The sequence below is a fragment of the Stegastes partitus genome, unplaced genomic scaffold (genome assembly GCF_000690725.1).
Source record: "Stegastes partitus isolate 25-593 unplaced genomic scaffold, Stegastes_partitus-1.0.2 Scaffold171, whole genome shotgun sequence".
NCBI lineage: Eukaryota > Metazoa > Chordata > Actinopteri > Pomacentridae > Stegastes > Stegastes partitus.
Window position 1 is genome coordinate 609,951 of NW_007577902.1, and position 16,634 is coordinate 626,584.

General features: G+C 38.7%; 1 protein-coding gene across 1 annotated transcript in view; it reads right to left on the reverse strand.

The window, feature by feature from the left end:
- Positions 1–16,634, reverse strand: part of LOC103355891 (guanine nucleotide-binding protein G(s) subunit alpha-like) — a 38,626-nt gene that overhangs the window by 6,005 nt on the left and 15,987 nt on the right. The window contains exons 5-9 of the mRNA XM_008279841.1: positions 15,689–15,786; positions 2,917–2,971; positions 1,299–1,372; positions 1,070–1,128; positions 644–764 (exon numbers count right to left, since the gene is read on the reverse strand). Of these exons, the coding sequence (XP_008278063.1) occupies positions 644–764; positions 1,070–1,128; positions 1,299–1,372; positions 2,917–2,971; positions 15,689–15,786 (407 nt within the window). The remainder of the gene's footprint in view (positions 1–643; positions 765–1,069; positions 1,129–1,298; positions 1,373–2,916; positions 2,972–15,688; positions 15,787–16,634) is intronic.

Sequence of the window (16,634 nt, forward strand, 5' to 3'; positions counted from 1 at the left end):
AAGAGAGACAAAGCCGTAGCGTGGACCAAAACACACTGTGCTGTTTGTGAGTTACTGTAAGTGTGCGACATAAAACTCTGTACTGACTGCATTGTACAATTTCTAGTAGCATTTCTCTACTTCAACATTGACTCTCTCTTCATTTAGCAAGACATCCACAGAAAAGAAGTGGTAGTAAGCTAAACATTTTATGTTAGGTGTTTTTTATGGGTGTTGATGCTAAAAGAATAGAACATGCAGCACATCAGTTCACAGCTGGGAGTGTTGGCTTAGCGCGCAGATTTACACAAAACGCATTAGAGGCAACTCTCATAAAGTGTACATCATCGTTACATTTTCTGTTTTAGCATTTAAGGTGAATATTGAAAACCTTTCTTTACATTAAATACCAGAATACACATAAACTCTTTTGTAGTAAGAAATTAAATAAAATGTAGGATTGTTCATCCTATCTGGTTCCAGGGTAGTGATAAACCTCTTACATGAAGTACTTTTTTAGGCTATATTTTTTTAATGTGTGTATATTCATTATATTTTGTTATAACAACTACTTTGAATTTGTACTTTGAGATAACAAAACTGAAATTGGTCAAAAAAATAACAGCAAAAACCTAACAATGGACAAATTGAAATTGTTTCTGACCTGTTGTTCCAAATGTTCTTGAAAAGATTGAGGGCTTCCTGTAGTCTGTTAGTCTGATTGTCTTCTCTGATCACCATGTTGTAGCTGCTACTCGCCACCACAAAGATGATCGCTGTCACATCTGTGTCACACACACACACACGCACACACGCGCACACACACACACACACACACACACACACACACACACACACACCAGACTGGGATTAACACACCAAATATGAGAAAACTACCAAAAAAACTCAGATATAAGCACATGTTCTTAGCTCAAAACCTAAATAAACAAATGGACATGACTGAACTAGATACAAATTCCTAAATATGAATAAAAATTATTTAGTAAATTACTGTAAACAAATAACTGCATAGTTAAGCCATCATCATTTTATCACAACAAATAGGCAGGGCAAGCTCCAACCATCCCACCATTAAAACACTGGATCCATTTTCGTCGTTCATCCCTCTGACCTCCAACATCGAACATACTGTGAAACACAGAAGGTTAAAAGTTTAATTTACACTATAAAAGCAGGCAAAAAAACATGACATGGATGGTGAGCAGAAACAAGGCCTTTTCAGCTGAATCAATGGTTTCTTTCATGACTATTAATTCATCATCCAACATTATGATCAATAAAAGTTTGTGGCAGCTCACTGGAAATTGACTTTGTCTATTTGAAATCTTGTCTCGAAGATCCCAGATGTCAGTACTCTGCATCGCAGCAGGTCCTGAAAATGAGAGAAGGAATAGAAGGGTTAAAGAAAATGGAACTGGTTGAGAATGTAGAGCACACAGAAGATGAACGTAGGTATGTCAAAAGCAGAGGAAAAGAAAGAGGATGTCAACAGTAGAGCATAAAATGTGAGTTGAGGTGCAAATTCTCCTCTGGAAATAAAATACTTAAACTAATAGGCTGTTTTTCTTTAGACAAAAGACACTCACAATTTAAAGCCCATTATCACTCAGGTAAGATAATTTTGTTGTTGTTAACAACAACAACAACAACAACAACAACAACAACAATAATAACAACATTGTTTCTTGATAAACTGACGGACTGCATAATACATAAATTGTAAGACAACGTTAAGTATCAATTCACAGTTCACAGTTATACCAACAGTGTAAAATCTCAAGATATCCAGTCAAGATGTAATATTTAAGAAGCAGAAAACCGGCTATATTTAGTCTCCACTATATAGTTTTACGTTGGAGTGTCTAAAAATGTGTAAAATGTACGCACAGTTCCCTAAAAACTCCAACAATAGAAAGATAAACATAGTATATGTACACATCTATCTGCAAAGAATCCCACAAGACAAAGTGTCACATTTTATACGTTCATTTTAACATTTCCTTTGCGCAATTCTACAAAGGGCTGCTGCCTAACAGCTGACCCAATTTTGCTCAGTTTGATTGATTGGTTGGCTCAAGGAAAAGGGGACAATGGATGACCCCAGGAATGCTACGTGCAAACTTTTCTGTCAGAAAAGTTGCTCGGCCCGGCAACTCACTGATTCAGTCTCAGAATATGCACACAGCACATTCTAATCCACACACTGTGTGGCAGGAATATAGACAGAGCAGGTAAAGAAAAACACAAGGCTGGTAAAAACTTTATAGCTCTACTGGACCACCAAAGCAGCAGCCAGGTGTGTTTTTTTGACAGGGAGAGCAGTGACAAACTGATGGTAGCATTAGCTAGGGTTCTATAGTTTCTGTGGCTTCTGCTGTGTTTTTTTGACTTGTGGTGCACTATATGATCAGGCATATTTACAATATATTCAGTCTTCTTGCAGGTTTTGTCGATACATTCCGAATCATTAGCCTTCATCTGCCCAACTTAGAGCCTTTGCAAACATTTGTGCACAATTTGAGACTATGAGTACTGACTGCACAGCAAGCTTGTTACTGCGCATGCTCATTTTGTGCACTGTACGCATGTCGTGTCGAGGAGTACAGTATTAGAAATTTTGCTTCTGGTTAAGTGGTTTCACACTTTTTTTTTTTGACTTGCCATAGCAGCAAAAGCAAAAGTGTAACAAAATGACATTAATGTTGGCTGAGTGAGTCATGACAGTGTGACAGAGAGCCAGCATGCTCAGTGCCAGGACCCTGAAACTAGAGCTCCAAACATGGAATTCAGCCAGCATTAATTTGATTTAATCTTTTTGTTTTGTTTTATTTACAGTGTGCTTTTTTCAGTTCTAGATTGAGTTCAGTGAATAAGGCCTGTACTAAGTCTATATTAAGACAGCGTTGAACATCTCACCTGATCGGTGGGTGTGTAGTCGTTCTGCCTCACCACGTCAATCCTGTCTAAGAAGCTGCAAAAAGAACAGAAAATAGAGCCAGTTAGATCAGCATCACAACAGTATAATAGCAATACAATAACACAAAGACAGAATAATGTATAATATATTCACAGTAACCCAGTAGAACATGTCATTTTAACTACCCGCTTTCAGTAAATATCAAACAAACACTATCTAGCAATACATTTACCAGATGTCATTGTAATTTAAAATCCAGACCTACTATAATGTGAGAACAGTATGGCCACACAGCACAGCACATACAAGTAGCAGTGCACCCCAGTACAGTAGTGAGATCAGAGAAAGATGGAGGACGGTGTTCCTTGAGCAACCACGAGGGGGCGTGTGTTTTAATTCACAGTGAGATCAGAGGCAGCCAGTCTGAGTCACCAGCAGCCGTTTGTTCTGTCAGACCGGAGAAGCCTCGTCAATGGAGCTGCTGTAGTAGTACTTGCACAGGAGGAGAAGTGTGTGTCTGTGTGTGCGTGCATGTGGCAGTGTGTATGTGCGTGGGTGGGTATGCAGGCCTACGGTGCGTTCGCATTTGCACAGTGCCTACCCAAACGCGTTTTAACTGTTCTGCCGAACTGGCCTATGCTTTTCAAGGTGTGTGAGTCGCTCTGATGTTTTCACAATGAGTGTATCAGGGTCATGTGCTAAAGATGTCTGCTACACCAACTCAGGACTCCAAAAAATTGGCCCACAGAAAGATCACAGATATTTCTACATGAGCATCAGTTAAGATGGAACATCTTTGATGTATCCCAGGCTCGAGAAGTTTAAGTGTCTTTGTTAAACGGAGGAAAAAATAAACAACAACTGACTACTCATTCATCCTTGTGTGTCGGCTGCTGTCCCACGATACATGTGTACATAAAATGAATGTGAGGACTTGGATGGTCATGTTAGAGTCTTTTAGACAAACATGGACAAAACACACAATGAAAGACAGAGGTTTAAACATCCCAGCTGTCATGACAGTGCTTTCAGACGTACAGAAGAAACATTATTTAGGAAGAAGGACAGGAGTGGCTCAGCAGCGGCAGTGGAAAGAGGAGTGGGCTGAACTAAGAACCATTCTGCTACACTGGGAGGAATTTGGTGATTATCTTTAAGCTGCAGTGGCAACTATCTAAGTGTCCCAATAGCCTGCATCGATCAAGCACAAGTGCTGCAGGTTTTTCCACAACAATTCCTCTTAAGGGTGAACAAACCACACAACTACAGAAAGGAAGATTATATCTACCAATCACAATATTAATTTCACGTAAAGCATCCAATCACTAATTTGCTCCTGGCCTTTTCCTCTTATGTGTTACCACAATATATTATACAATAAAATGTAATTCAGGTCAACTTTAATTAAAATTCAGAACAGATACTTTTAGGGGTCTAAAGGAAGCTTTACAGATATCTGATGCAATCCGAGTGCCAATGTGACCCTATTTGGAGACAGACAAAATAAATGACATATTGTGCCAGTCAGGTGGAAGGTCAACAGCAAGTTTGAACTGCTTTTTTTAGCCTTTCAAATCCCTGATGTTACAAATTGACATAACATATATAACTTCTTCAGACCTTTAAATATTCTAATAAAAGAAGGAAAAGGTAAAACATTGTTTGGTTGAACTGGTCACAACAAATGCAGCTGCTAACAATGGATTTGGAATGACCACATTTATTTTTAAAGACAAGATTTCCTGCTGTGTTTCATAGTGGAGGTGCACCACTTCACCTGAAATAAAGAATGTTTCTGCTACTGTCAGAAGATTTAGATTTTTAAGATCCTGCTTGCAACCTCAACTGGCAAGTTTCCTTGGCAAAAAAAAAAAAAAAAACTCTGCAGGGATTCTGTTTTAAACCCTGGTTACTTGCTAAAAAAAAAAAAAAAGTGGCTGCGAATGCAGACAAACTACTATGTTTAATTCTTGGCCTGTCCCGCCGTCTGCTTTGACCGACTGCCTGCACTCCATTCTCATAACTAGAAAGGCAAGACGCTTGCTTGTGGCTGCCTCTCGGAGAACAGGTATGTAGCCCCCTCTGAGATAACTAGGAATGTGGCAGGCAGGGGTGAAATGTGACAGGAGGGCTGCAGGTAACACACTGAGAGGAACAGGGGGCTGGGTCTGCGGAAGCCAGAGTACTAGTGGACTACACAAAAGGAAATCGACTCGGGAAGAAGAAACAAGTGTCAAGTTTGCAGAACAAAGAGCGGTCCATGTGTATTTCAAATGCACACTGATACGGATATTCATATAAAACACACACGGAGGCTATTAAGCAGCCAACCCATGGTACCATCGGCTCTCTGCAGGGGCTAAGTGGCTCAGCTGATCCCACACCACAGTGTCTCTGCTGTGTCAGCACACCCAGAGTCCTCAGTGGACAAATGTTCAGAGCCCAGCAGCCCCCGTATCCACAGCTCAGACCCCGCAAGCATGTAACTTCATCCTACCGTAACTCCCCTCACCCCCCAAAAAAACCCATAAATAATAAGGATGCGACAGAATCCGAAAGCTACAGTTCTAATGATGACGGAGTAAACATGGCTGCCATCGACATCTGCCGAGGCCAAACTTTTGTTTATCTACTGCTCTGGTCTGAGGCGTCGACACGCCCAGGACAAACACACTGCTTAGTGTTTAGCAGTTCTCCCTATTAATAGGAGAAATGCTAATAATAACCGTGCCGAGTAAGTTAAACTAAATAACAGTGGCTGCCCCAGTAACAGAGAGGTCTGCGGTGTATGTATAACCTGTCAGGGTTATTCTGGGGTAGCAGACAGGCTGACTTAAACTCTGGAAATACGCACAGGACACTTGTCTGGTTTGAAAATAACCATGTATTTACATGAAAAGATAAAGCGCATTTTTTTTAAACATTACTTAAAAAAAAAAAAAACTTTCTACTTTGTCTAGACTTTGGAGGGAGTTGTAGGGAAAAATTATTAAGAGTAGTAACCTATTTTTAAAATGCTCTATTTACTATGCTTTTATTTAGATTCATGCTAAGTGTTTGATTACATGCTTGTTAAATTTAAAACAATACATCAATTTCTATTTCAAGAATGAAATAATTTTCAGGTAAATTTTATTTAAAAGCCTGTTTTAAGAATTACCAAAAACTAAGAAGCTAAAAAATATATATATTTGCTTTAAGAACTAACTGTTATGAAAACACTTCCAGCAGAGTGTTTTAACTGTATCCCCAGCGCATATAAAAAACAGAATCTGAAAAAGGAGCTCTACAGGGAAGCACTACTTTGAATTTTTGCTTTGTAATTCCTCTTCTCTCCACAATCAAAGTGAGATCTCTGTGTGCTTTACAGACTTAAGGAGTCATACCATCAACAGCAGCATGCTGTCCCAGCAAAGCTGATAAAACTCTCATAATGCATTCATCTTGTTAAAGTGGCAGTATTAGGACAAAGGATTACCCAGATTATGAGCTGGTATACATCCTCAGCTCTGCACGGGATTAAACTGTACAACTGTGTTGACTTGTCTGGCCGGCACACTTATAGCTGGCCTGCAAAATATCCTGAATTATCAGTTTCATTTACTTGAAAAAAAAAAAACATAATACATTTAACAAGATACTCTGAGTAGGCTATATGTATGTATAAATTCAATTATGAGAAACTTTACATTTTTAAATCATGTTGTCATTATTTATTAACGTTTGCCAGCATTTATCATTATCAAAGAACAAACTAACTCTGACACCAAATGCAAACAAAATAAGAATAATTTTCAAGTATATTTTCTGACATTTAAATAACTATCAGAGTTTTATGGCTTACTGTGATACAATTACACAACATCTGGAAAACTTTGCCCTGCATCCGAGTGGTTCTTCTGATCGGCTGCGCAACACACAGGCGGACACACACGTACAAGTTAGCAGGGTCACGTCCCTAAAAAGTGCCTCTTTCCACATCTGCTCCGATCTATTTAAGTCTACCAGTTTTTTTTTTTTAGAAAGTTCAACAAGTCATTTTTTTTTCGTGTTCACGTCACCTCCTTTCAAAGAAAACTGTCAAACACTTGTTTATTAACAAAGAAAGCAAATGAATATGTCTGTCAAACTGACATTTCGGTTAGATTGGTTAAACAGCTCAAAATTTTAAAAAAAGTTAAATTGCTTACATTCTGTAAATAAAGTTAAGCATCAGGTGGGATTGCTAGAATTTTAAAACAATAAACATTAGCATTACAGTCAGGCTTATCTTTAAAAAACTTTACTGTTAATGACAATGACACCAATATATATTTAATGTAGACACTTAAAATATCGAGACATAGCACATTTATTTTATTACACCATAAAAAGAGCACAAAGAGCACCTTTTACTTAATCTTTCCTTGAGTTCACTGGGCAATAGAAATGTATCATTAAGCTAAACTGCACAACCTAAAAATTCAAAGCAAACTCCAGATTTCTGCACTGCAAAACGGATTTTTGTCATTGTAGGACGCTGAAATCAATCTGTGCACACGGGAAAACTAAAGCTGAAATCAGAAAATGGTCTTGGCGCTTCCTCGGGGTGGGGGGTGGGGGGAAGAGAATCATGCACGGCCCGCTGAGTGGAGCAATTCGATGGGCTTACTGCTTCTTTGTACATTAACGCTTCACACTGCGAGCCGACCAAACCGAAGGCTTCACCAGCCGATCCTTAATCAAACACACACACTGCATCCAGAGAGGGGGAGAGAGGCAGAGAAAGAAGAGGAAAGAAAAGAGAGAGAAGGCTGTGTCTGACATTACAGCGCTGCTCCAAAAATAGCTCCCTGGCGCCCTGGCCTCCAGCTTGGTTGTCATGGTGACAGAACCACAGGTGCTATAAATAGACAATCGGCTCCAAATCTTGTGCTACTGGAGAGAGGCCAGAAAGAGGGAGAGACAGACAGAGAGAGGAAAGAAAGGAAGAAAGAACGAGCAAAGGGAGGAAAAGAAGGAACAACAGGAGAGGGGGAGAGAAACCAAGCAAGCAACAAAGAGATACAGAAAGAGAGAAAGGGAATGCAGGGAATGGAGTGGGTTAGAGTGAGCAGAGGGGAAAAAGTGCAAGACAGAAAAGAAAGAACCGAGCACAAATTAAAGAAGAATTAACACAAGAGGAAAAGACAGATACAAAAAAAGTAAGAATACACACACACAAAATAAAAAAACATGGAAGGAAAGAGAAACAGAGTGAATGAGGAGGATTGTAAAACACTAAACAGAAAAGAAACAAAAAGAAAAATCTAATTAAGGATTTGCAGCTTTAGTGAAAGAATGCAACGTTTGGAAAAAACTAAAGGAGAAAAGACAGACAAAGAGAAAAAATTAAGGAAGAGCATAAGACAAAAGTAAGAAACTTAAGGAACCTAACTAAAAAAATACAAACCCCAGAGAACAGTCAAAAAGGGAATGGGAGGCAAAACGAGAAAGAAAAACTAAAATTAAGCAGTGAGCACAAGATCAAAAGGAAAGGACAGAACCTAAACTACAAGGCCAACAGTATCGTCTAAAAGGAAATGGAATGCAAACATGTAAATGAATAGGAAAAATTAGAGGAAAAGCCTAAAACCAAAAGAAGCCATAAAGAGAAAAGTTATTTTTTTAAAAGTGAGAGACATGAGACAGAAAAATTAAAATTAATTAAGCACAAGACAAAATTAAGAAACCAAACTTAACAAAAAACTATAAGAACAAAGAAAAGTCACAAAGAAAGGAGGAGGCAAATTGAGAAATTAAGGACACAAGTTAAGGGAAGAGCAGGAGACCAACAGAAGAACCTAACAAAAAATTGCAAGGTTAAGAGAAAACTCATAATGGAAATGGGAGCAAAAATGAGAAAAAACTACAAAAATGAAGGAAAGAGCATAAGACCAAAAGCAAGAACAGAACTTAAAAAACTACAGGGCCAAGAGGGAAGTCACAAAGACAGAAAAACTAAATAAGAGACAAAAAGAGAAAGAAAGACAAAAAATATGGGATGAAAATGAGATTAAAAAAAAAAAAAAAAGACGGCAGGAAGGACTGGGAAGCAAACAAAACAAAACAAAAACTTTAAACAAAAAATTACAAGAGCAAGAGGAAATAGCAAAAGAAAGAAAAACTGACTGAGAGAAACAAAGAAAAAAGAAACACTGATAGAGTAAACGTAGGACTGGGGACACAGCGGCCTGTTAAACAGCAGCTCGACACACAGCATTCAGAAAATCACAATACAGTGAGATTGCAGCAGCAGCAGCAGCAAAGTTTCCCAAAGCTAACTGCGAATGAGCTCGCCTCAAACTCTTTAAAACGTCCCTCAGCTACAGCAACATCTGCTGCATACACACACCTGCAAATTTCTCCAAACACATCTAAACATATTCAAGTGAACACTAAATACAGACCCGATCCCCCCCCCAAGAAAATCAGTTCTCCCCTCTTTCTCGCTCTCTCATCCCTTCACTCCCGCCCCCCCAACCTCCCGATGAGTCAGAGACTCAATCCCAGCCATTTTCTGCCCCTGCAGAAACACCACTACACATCACAGAGAGAAAGACGGGGGGAGGAAGGACGGGAGAGAGGAGAGAAGAGGAGGAGGTCGGAGCAGTAATTCAGGGGGACTCCGGCGCATGACAGGACATTATCGCTGGGACAAGATTTCAAAGAATCGACAGATAATAAACACAGCGGCGACACTCAGCTGGTGTCACAGTCACAGAACATATAGACGCGTTCAGCCACACTGCTCCCCTCATTCTCACATTATTACCCACACACATATTTCTGGCAAGAAAGAGATCTAGATTTAAATGTATAAATTCTAATCAATTTGAAGCTTTGATTAAAAATTGCTTGAGGGATTTTCCAAAGCAATGTTCATAGGAGATTTAAAAAAAATCTGAAATAAGTAACAACAAATGATTGTTATTATTATGGACTAATTTATTGTTTTGCCAAATAACTGATTTTCACTTCTATATTTATATCCATATCATATATCCATTGCAAGCTTCCAGAACCAAAGTATTGGAACAACTTAATAAAAACAACACTACAGTTTTGGAGTGTATCTGATCAAGATTAGGTTTTTTTTAAAGTTATTTTTTGGCCTTTGTGCCTTTATTGATAGTGCAGTGAGAGAGAGACAGGAAAGTGGGGGAGAAGAATGGGGGGAGGACGTGTGGGAAAGGGCCACGAGCGGGATTCAAACTCATGACCTCCACATCGGGACTGTAGCCCTGCACATGGGACACCAGCTCAACCAGATGAGCTATAGCGGCGCCCCACAAGATTAGGGTTTTAGGGGGAAAAAAGGCAGTATATCGTGAATGATCAATTATATTGTGAGATAATGTCACACACAGTGAGACAACGTTAATTTATCAGGCAGCAGAGATTGAAAAAAAACTTGAACTTTTCGTTTAATTTCTGTTTAATTTTAGTGCATCACTGCAAAACTATGGCCTCACCTGCTTTGAAACAACATAGAATTTTCATAGGGCTATTGGCATTTCCTCTTTATACTTTATAGATTCCTCAGAAATGTTAGTATAGCATAGTAAATATCTAAAAATACGACAAAAAAATGACGTATACTGTGATAGAGGAGGGTCAAACTTCTGTTCAGCAGTTACATGCACTAACTAATTCTCTGGCTAAAACAAAACAAGAGCATGACATAGTGTTACTTTTTAAGTGATTATGCTGAATATGTAAGCTAACAGTTGCTTGTTTACACATGAATCCAAGTCCACTACTCGCTCTTCTTTTTGCGCTCTTTTGTCATTGTTAATATATAAATATTTCTTATAGCTGCAGTAAGTCTTGTACAAAATTAGATCAAAACTTTTTTCCAGCAAAACCAGATAGCCGAGAGGTTAGAGTGCATACAAGCACATACACACTGATCCTGTCTGTCTTCACTGACACTATCGAATAAAACCTAAATTTTTTTAAAAATAAATCTTAAAAAAAGTTCGTTTTTGCAGCATACCACCAAAGCCCATCTGAATTAAAGCAAGTAAGCCCAACTAAATAGGACGTCTCACTTCAATCCACATTTGCTGTCAAGTAGGGCTGCTGTCAACGCTGAAAATGCACCAACATCAGCATTTTAATCCAAGGATTATTTCTTCTTCTTTTTTTTTCTAAGTGCTTCAGTTCAGTGTAAAACAGTTTTTTGTTTTTTTTAAAAGTAGCACTATGTAATTGCTGCGTCATAATGTCATTTGTTGGTTTCAGTCACTTGTCGACTGCACTCAGCACTACCGTTTAAAACGGCAGCAGCAGCAACAGAGTGTAACTTGATTACACCAAAATCCAATTTGGTCCATGTAAAAGTTTTTGAAATCCAAAGCTTCAAAAGTAAATAAGTACTTCAGGTTATCACAAAACAAAAATGTTTGGTTTATACATCGTGCAAAGCAACACCAGTACGACGTACAAGCACCAAAAGAGAAAACAAACAGGGGAGATTTTCTGGAAGATGCAAGACAATATGGTCTATTCCTTAGTAGGGAGGGCTGCTACTTTTAAAAATTCTGTTAGTTGACTGTTAAGAGAGAAAATGTTTAGCTAGAATCTGGTATTATTCCACTTTGACTGACGTTGCCAGTGTGTGTGTGTGTGTGTGTGTGTGTGTGTGTGTGTGTGTGTGTGTGTGTNTGTGTGTGTGTGTGTTCACTTGTGATACGCTTGATGGGACATACATTCCTTATCTAGAAATGATCTCAGGAGAATGAATTGTATAAAGCCACGAGCTAATTAATGAAATACTTTGTAGGTTAATTAATGAAGCAACCAAGAAGACAACAATCTGACAATCTCTATATCATCAGCTCTCTGCATTATAAATAAACGCATATATGTGTCGTTGCATCTCAAAAATGTGCACAAGGTGCACAAAGCAAAAGGGAAATGTGGTTCAAAATTTTGGGGGGGCTGTATGTTTGCATCTATTTTCTTTGTTTAAGCCACATTTTAATTGCAAATCATTTCTTCTTCTCAGTTAAAGGAACAGTTCAGAATCTGAATGAATGTGCTTCGTAGAGATAGATGAAGAAGTCAATGCCACTGCACAGGACACCGGACAAGCAGTCAGTTAGCTCAGCTTAGACTGAAAATGGGAGGAAGTAGTGTCTGGCTCTGTCTAAATGTCAAGTCCCAAAATTTGCCTGAAAACACCTTCTTAATAGTTTAAATCTTACAAAAGTGTAAGAACACAGGTGAGTTCCGACTGTCACATATATTTGTAAATCAGCTCATAATCTTTTATATCACACTGAGCAATACTGAACTTCTATATTTCTGAACGCTAAAAATGCTATGAGCTATCTACCTAATTATTCATACAGCTCTACAGAATGCCTTCATAAACAGTTACTTAGTAGTGCATTTAATTAAGATGAAGGATTAAATGTCAAGTATTTCATTACAATGTGTCAATGTAGTGACATATTAGGAGTAACTTCTTGTAATAAACACATTTCTTCACAAGATCTCAGAAGTGATATATAAATATATAAAATAAAGTATTTCAGGCTAAAGTTTACAAGTCTGTGATCTCTGTATGGATGAGACCACAGAAATCTGACAAACAGGCCTCGTCTTCTGAGACAAAACAAACCCTTTCGCCTCAGAACTGTTAGGGAACACTATCGCGCTGTTTGGACCTCGCATGTGAATTTGCAACCCGATCAACGCCAACTCAACTCCACGCATCCACGTGAAACCAAGGACAAGAAACATCCTCGTGAATCTGAGACCATAAAAAGCATCAGGAAGTGTTAATAAAGAATAACAACAAGAAGAACATATCACATAGGAGCATGACGGAGCAAAAAAAAAAAAGATAGCCAGGGAAGCTTTGATGACTTCCCTTTCATCACACAGACAACAAAGCACCGCCACCCTGCCAACTTCTTCTTCCCTTTTTTGATTTTTATCATGACATGAATCGGGTGATGTCATTCTTTTTAAAAAAAAAAAAAAAAGAAAGAAAGAAAGAAAAAGAAAAGACAGAGCGAGGCAGTGGGGGTGTTTGTGGGGTGGGCCTGACTTTCCCATGCCAATCCAGGGTTGACATTTTCATTTAACGCTAACAACCTTCATCAATAATGCTGAAGTTGTCTCTCTCCTAACACACTCGCTCATTCTCTCTCCTTCTGCAGCCTGCCTGGGTTAAAAATAGCCCTCCCCTCTCTCTTTCTCTGCTTCTTCGTTTACATAAGCACACTGAGGGGGGAGGGGAGCACTTCCGGTCTGGCCACCCAGCCCAGTATCTAATCCATAACACTGGGGCTGCTGGGTGTGGGAGAGAGGAGAGGGGAGGAGAGGGGAAAAGAGGAGGAGAGGAGAGGAGAGGAGAGGAGAGGAGAGGAGAGAGATCGCACAATGCAGGGAAAGTCTCTGTCTTCGTTTCAATCTCCCTCTTCAGTCCTTTCTCCTTTTCAGTTGTTCTGTCTCTCTAGGTGCTTGCAACTCTGTCCGTCTACAATCACACTTCTTCCAATAAAGGCTTTTTTATTATCATCCTACCGACGAACCACACACACATAAGCAACAAACACCTGTGGCTATGCGTGCAACATTGCGAAGACACGCATACACCCGTAATGACACAAACACACAACTTTAAACTACTTTTTCTTCACATTTATTTGATGCTACTTTATGGTTCTACTCCCCTACATCTATTTTTTTTTTGACTTTGCGACACACTTATTAGATTACTACAATTCTTCAATTAAGATTTTCCATAAAAAGAAACTGATAGGCTTTCAAATGCAATATATACTTACAATTTTACATTTTGTTTTGCTTGTGAACCCCTCAAATAAAAGCACTGACTTGTTCCAGCAAACAGTGATTTCTCCCCTAAACTTGTTAGTTGGTTTCATTTAAATGACTGACCAACATTCAAAGTAATAATAAAAGCAAAGACGCAACAAAAGCATAGATTTTAAATACATGTTCATGCAGCTTTGATTCTTTTCTCACATCCCACTAATCATAATAATAATAATAATTGATCAGATTTATATAGCGCTTTTCTAGACACTCTAAGACGCTTTACACTGTCAATTATTCATTCGCACACATTCATTCTGGTGGTGGTAGCTACGATTGTAGCCACAGCTGCCCTGGGGCAGACTGACAGAGGCGTGGCTGCCATTCTGCGCCTATGGCCCCTCCGACCACCACCTCAAACAATCCATTCACACGCATTCACACCAGGCAAGGTGGGTGAAGTGTCTTGCCTAAGGACACAACGACCATGAAACAGGTTACAGGGCAGAATCGAACCGCCGACCTTCCGATCATCGCCCGACTCGCTCTACCACCTGAGCCACAGCCGCCATCTCACAACCCCTCAGTTTAATTTTTAACCCTCAGAGGGCCTCGACCCCTAAGTTGAGAACTACTAATATCGTACATAAGTGTATAGAAATGAGGAAAAACTAAGCCCAACTCAACCAGCAACCACAGACCTCATACATCAATTCATTGCTAGTTTCACTTTAGTAAAGGTTTTCTATACTTTTTCACCAAAATACTGTATATGGTCACATTAACAAAATAAAAAAGCCTCACATATGTCAACAAACCCATGTACCATGAAAAAGAGAGTATGCTTCAAACTTTCAAAACTCTAATGTCATATGACCACTGTGTGCCTCACAACGAAGGCTTGTATGAGATCAAAAGGCCAATAACCCTTTTGGAGAAGTGAGTTGGGCAAAGAAGAGGAGGGGAAAGTTCAAACTAAAAGGCTTCAGAATTTGTGACAAATAATTATGCAAAACGCTGGCGATCAAGAGATACAAGATGGAGGTGTGCCAATCTCTTTGGATGTGAGAAACCATCAAGCCACCAGATACCATCATCGCAAAGTTTGTATCTTGGTTGTTTAACAAGACTAATTAGAAAGCTGACTGACAGAAAAAAAACACTACTTATTTGAAAACACACATGCACATACACGGAAGTGCAATCCCAATAAACAGCAGAACAATCTGCAATCAAGCATCACAAAAAGTTTAGGATGAGTCAGTTGATGTCTGACTATCAACATTTCTGGCCAAAACCAACAATTACCTGAACCCATAAACAACTACAGTCTGTGCAGCATCATACTCAGATTAATCTTCTTGCCACAGAACTCCATTGTTTAAAAGTTTACAGTCATGCAAGCAGCTCTGTGAGGCAACAAAGGGCTTCAAGATAAGTGCTAACATACTCACATTGACAATGCTTATGTGAGGGTAGCATGCTAACATTTGCTAATTACCACTAAACATAAACTACACCTGATAAACCAAAGTAGTGGATGAATTTTAAAGTTATTGCAACTTATCTTAAGGAGCGGTTCAAGCAAATTTAATGGAAATCTATCCAATTGTTATTAATAGTAAGAAAAATACAGAATATCCTGTAAATGTGTCCTTTTAAATTCAACCAGAGTCTAACCCTCAGTTTCACAAGAACTTCTTGACAAATTGTTGCAAATACAAACTATAGTCAGAATAAACACACTGTCAACGTCAAGGTAGCAAACCTTGACACCTTGCGCTCACAAAAACCACACGGGAACACACCCAAACAACCCACAGAGCACACACTGAATGGTTTATATTTGTAGCTATGTGTCAATGTAAAGCCAAAGAGAAAAAAAAATGTGTTTGTGAAATGTATTTATTTGCAAGTACAGAAGTGAAAAAAGTAAAGGGAAAGGAAACAAAGACTTACTACTGTGCACAGTCGATGAGTTGATATTCGTTGGACCTTTCCCAGCATGCCCGCACACCATCGTCCTGCCAGAGGATCCTTGCATGGTCATAAAACTCCTGGAAAGAAAAAGATGGGTCTATCAACAACATACCACACTGAGAAATAACTGCAAGTCAAGATTCCTGGTGAAATCCCGAAAAGCGTCCGGTAACAAAAACCTTCAGAAGCTTTGATTAAAAAAATATGACATCCTAGCAAAATGCAATTTTTATTACTTCAGTTTTTTTCTAATAAGAGAAAAGAGTTTGAGCAGCAATAATTGCTTTATTTACAGATTGATTTCTTATAACAGAATAATCATTATTGAAGAAAAATGTGAGAATTTGTTGCTTTTATTTGATCATAACATGATGGTAATAATAATAATAATAATAATAATAATAATAATAATAATAATAATAATAATAATAATAATAATAAAATAGTAATCATTGGGTTTTAGGCTGTTTGCTGGACAAAACAAGACAAGTAAAGATATTTCCCGTTTTTCATAATAATAGAAAACAATCAGCAGATTATGAAAAAAAAACAAAAAACGATACAGAGCCTAATGTGTTATACCCCAAACGAGATGAGAATAAAGAAACTGTGCTAAATGCAGCAAGCAACTCATGATCTGTACATCAGCGGACGGTTTTATATAAAAAAAAGTTGGGGCTACTTGGTATTTTTGGACAAGCCTGAGTCCTCGCCTTACAACTGTATTTCTTTCTTGGGTCACGATGGGTGAAAGCGTTTGAGGACAGATGGAGGGAGGCAATGACGTTCCCTAACTTAGTTTGGAGTTGAAGGCCGGCTTGGAGAGGAGCAGCACATGAGCCGACTCTGACAGAGGCAGGAAACAGAAGAGTTCACAGAGTTCATGAAGAAACGGAGATCTTTGTACTCACACAAGGCTTAGCTG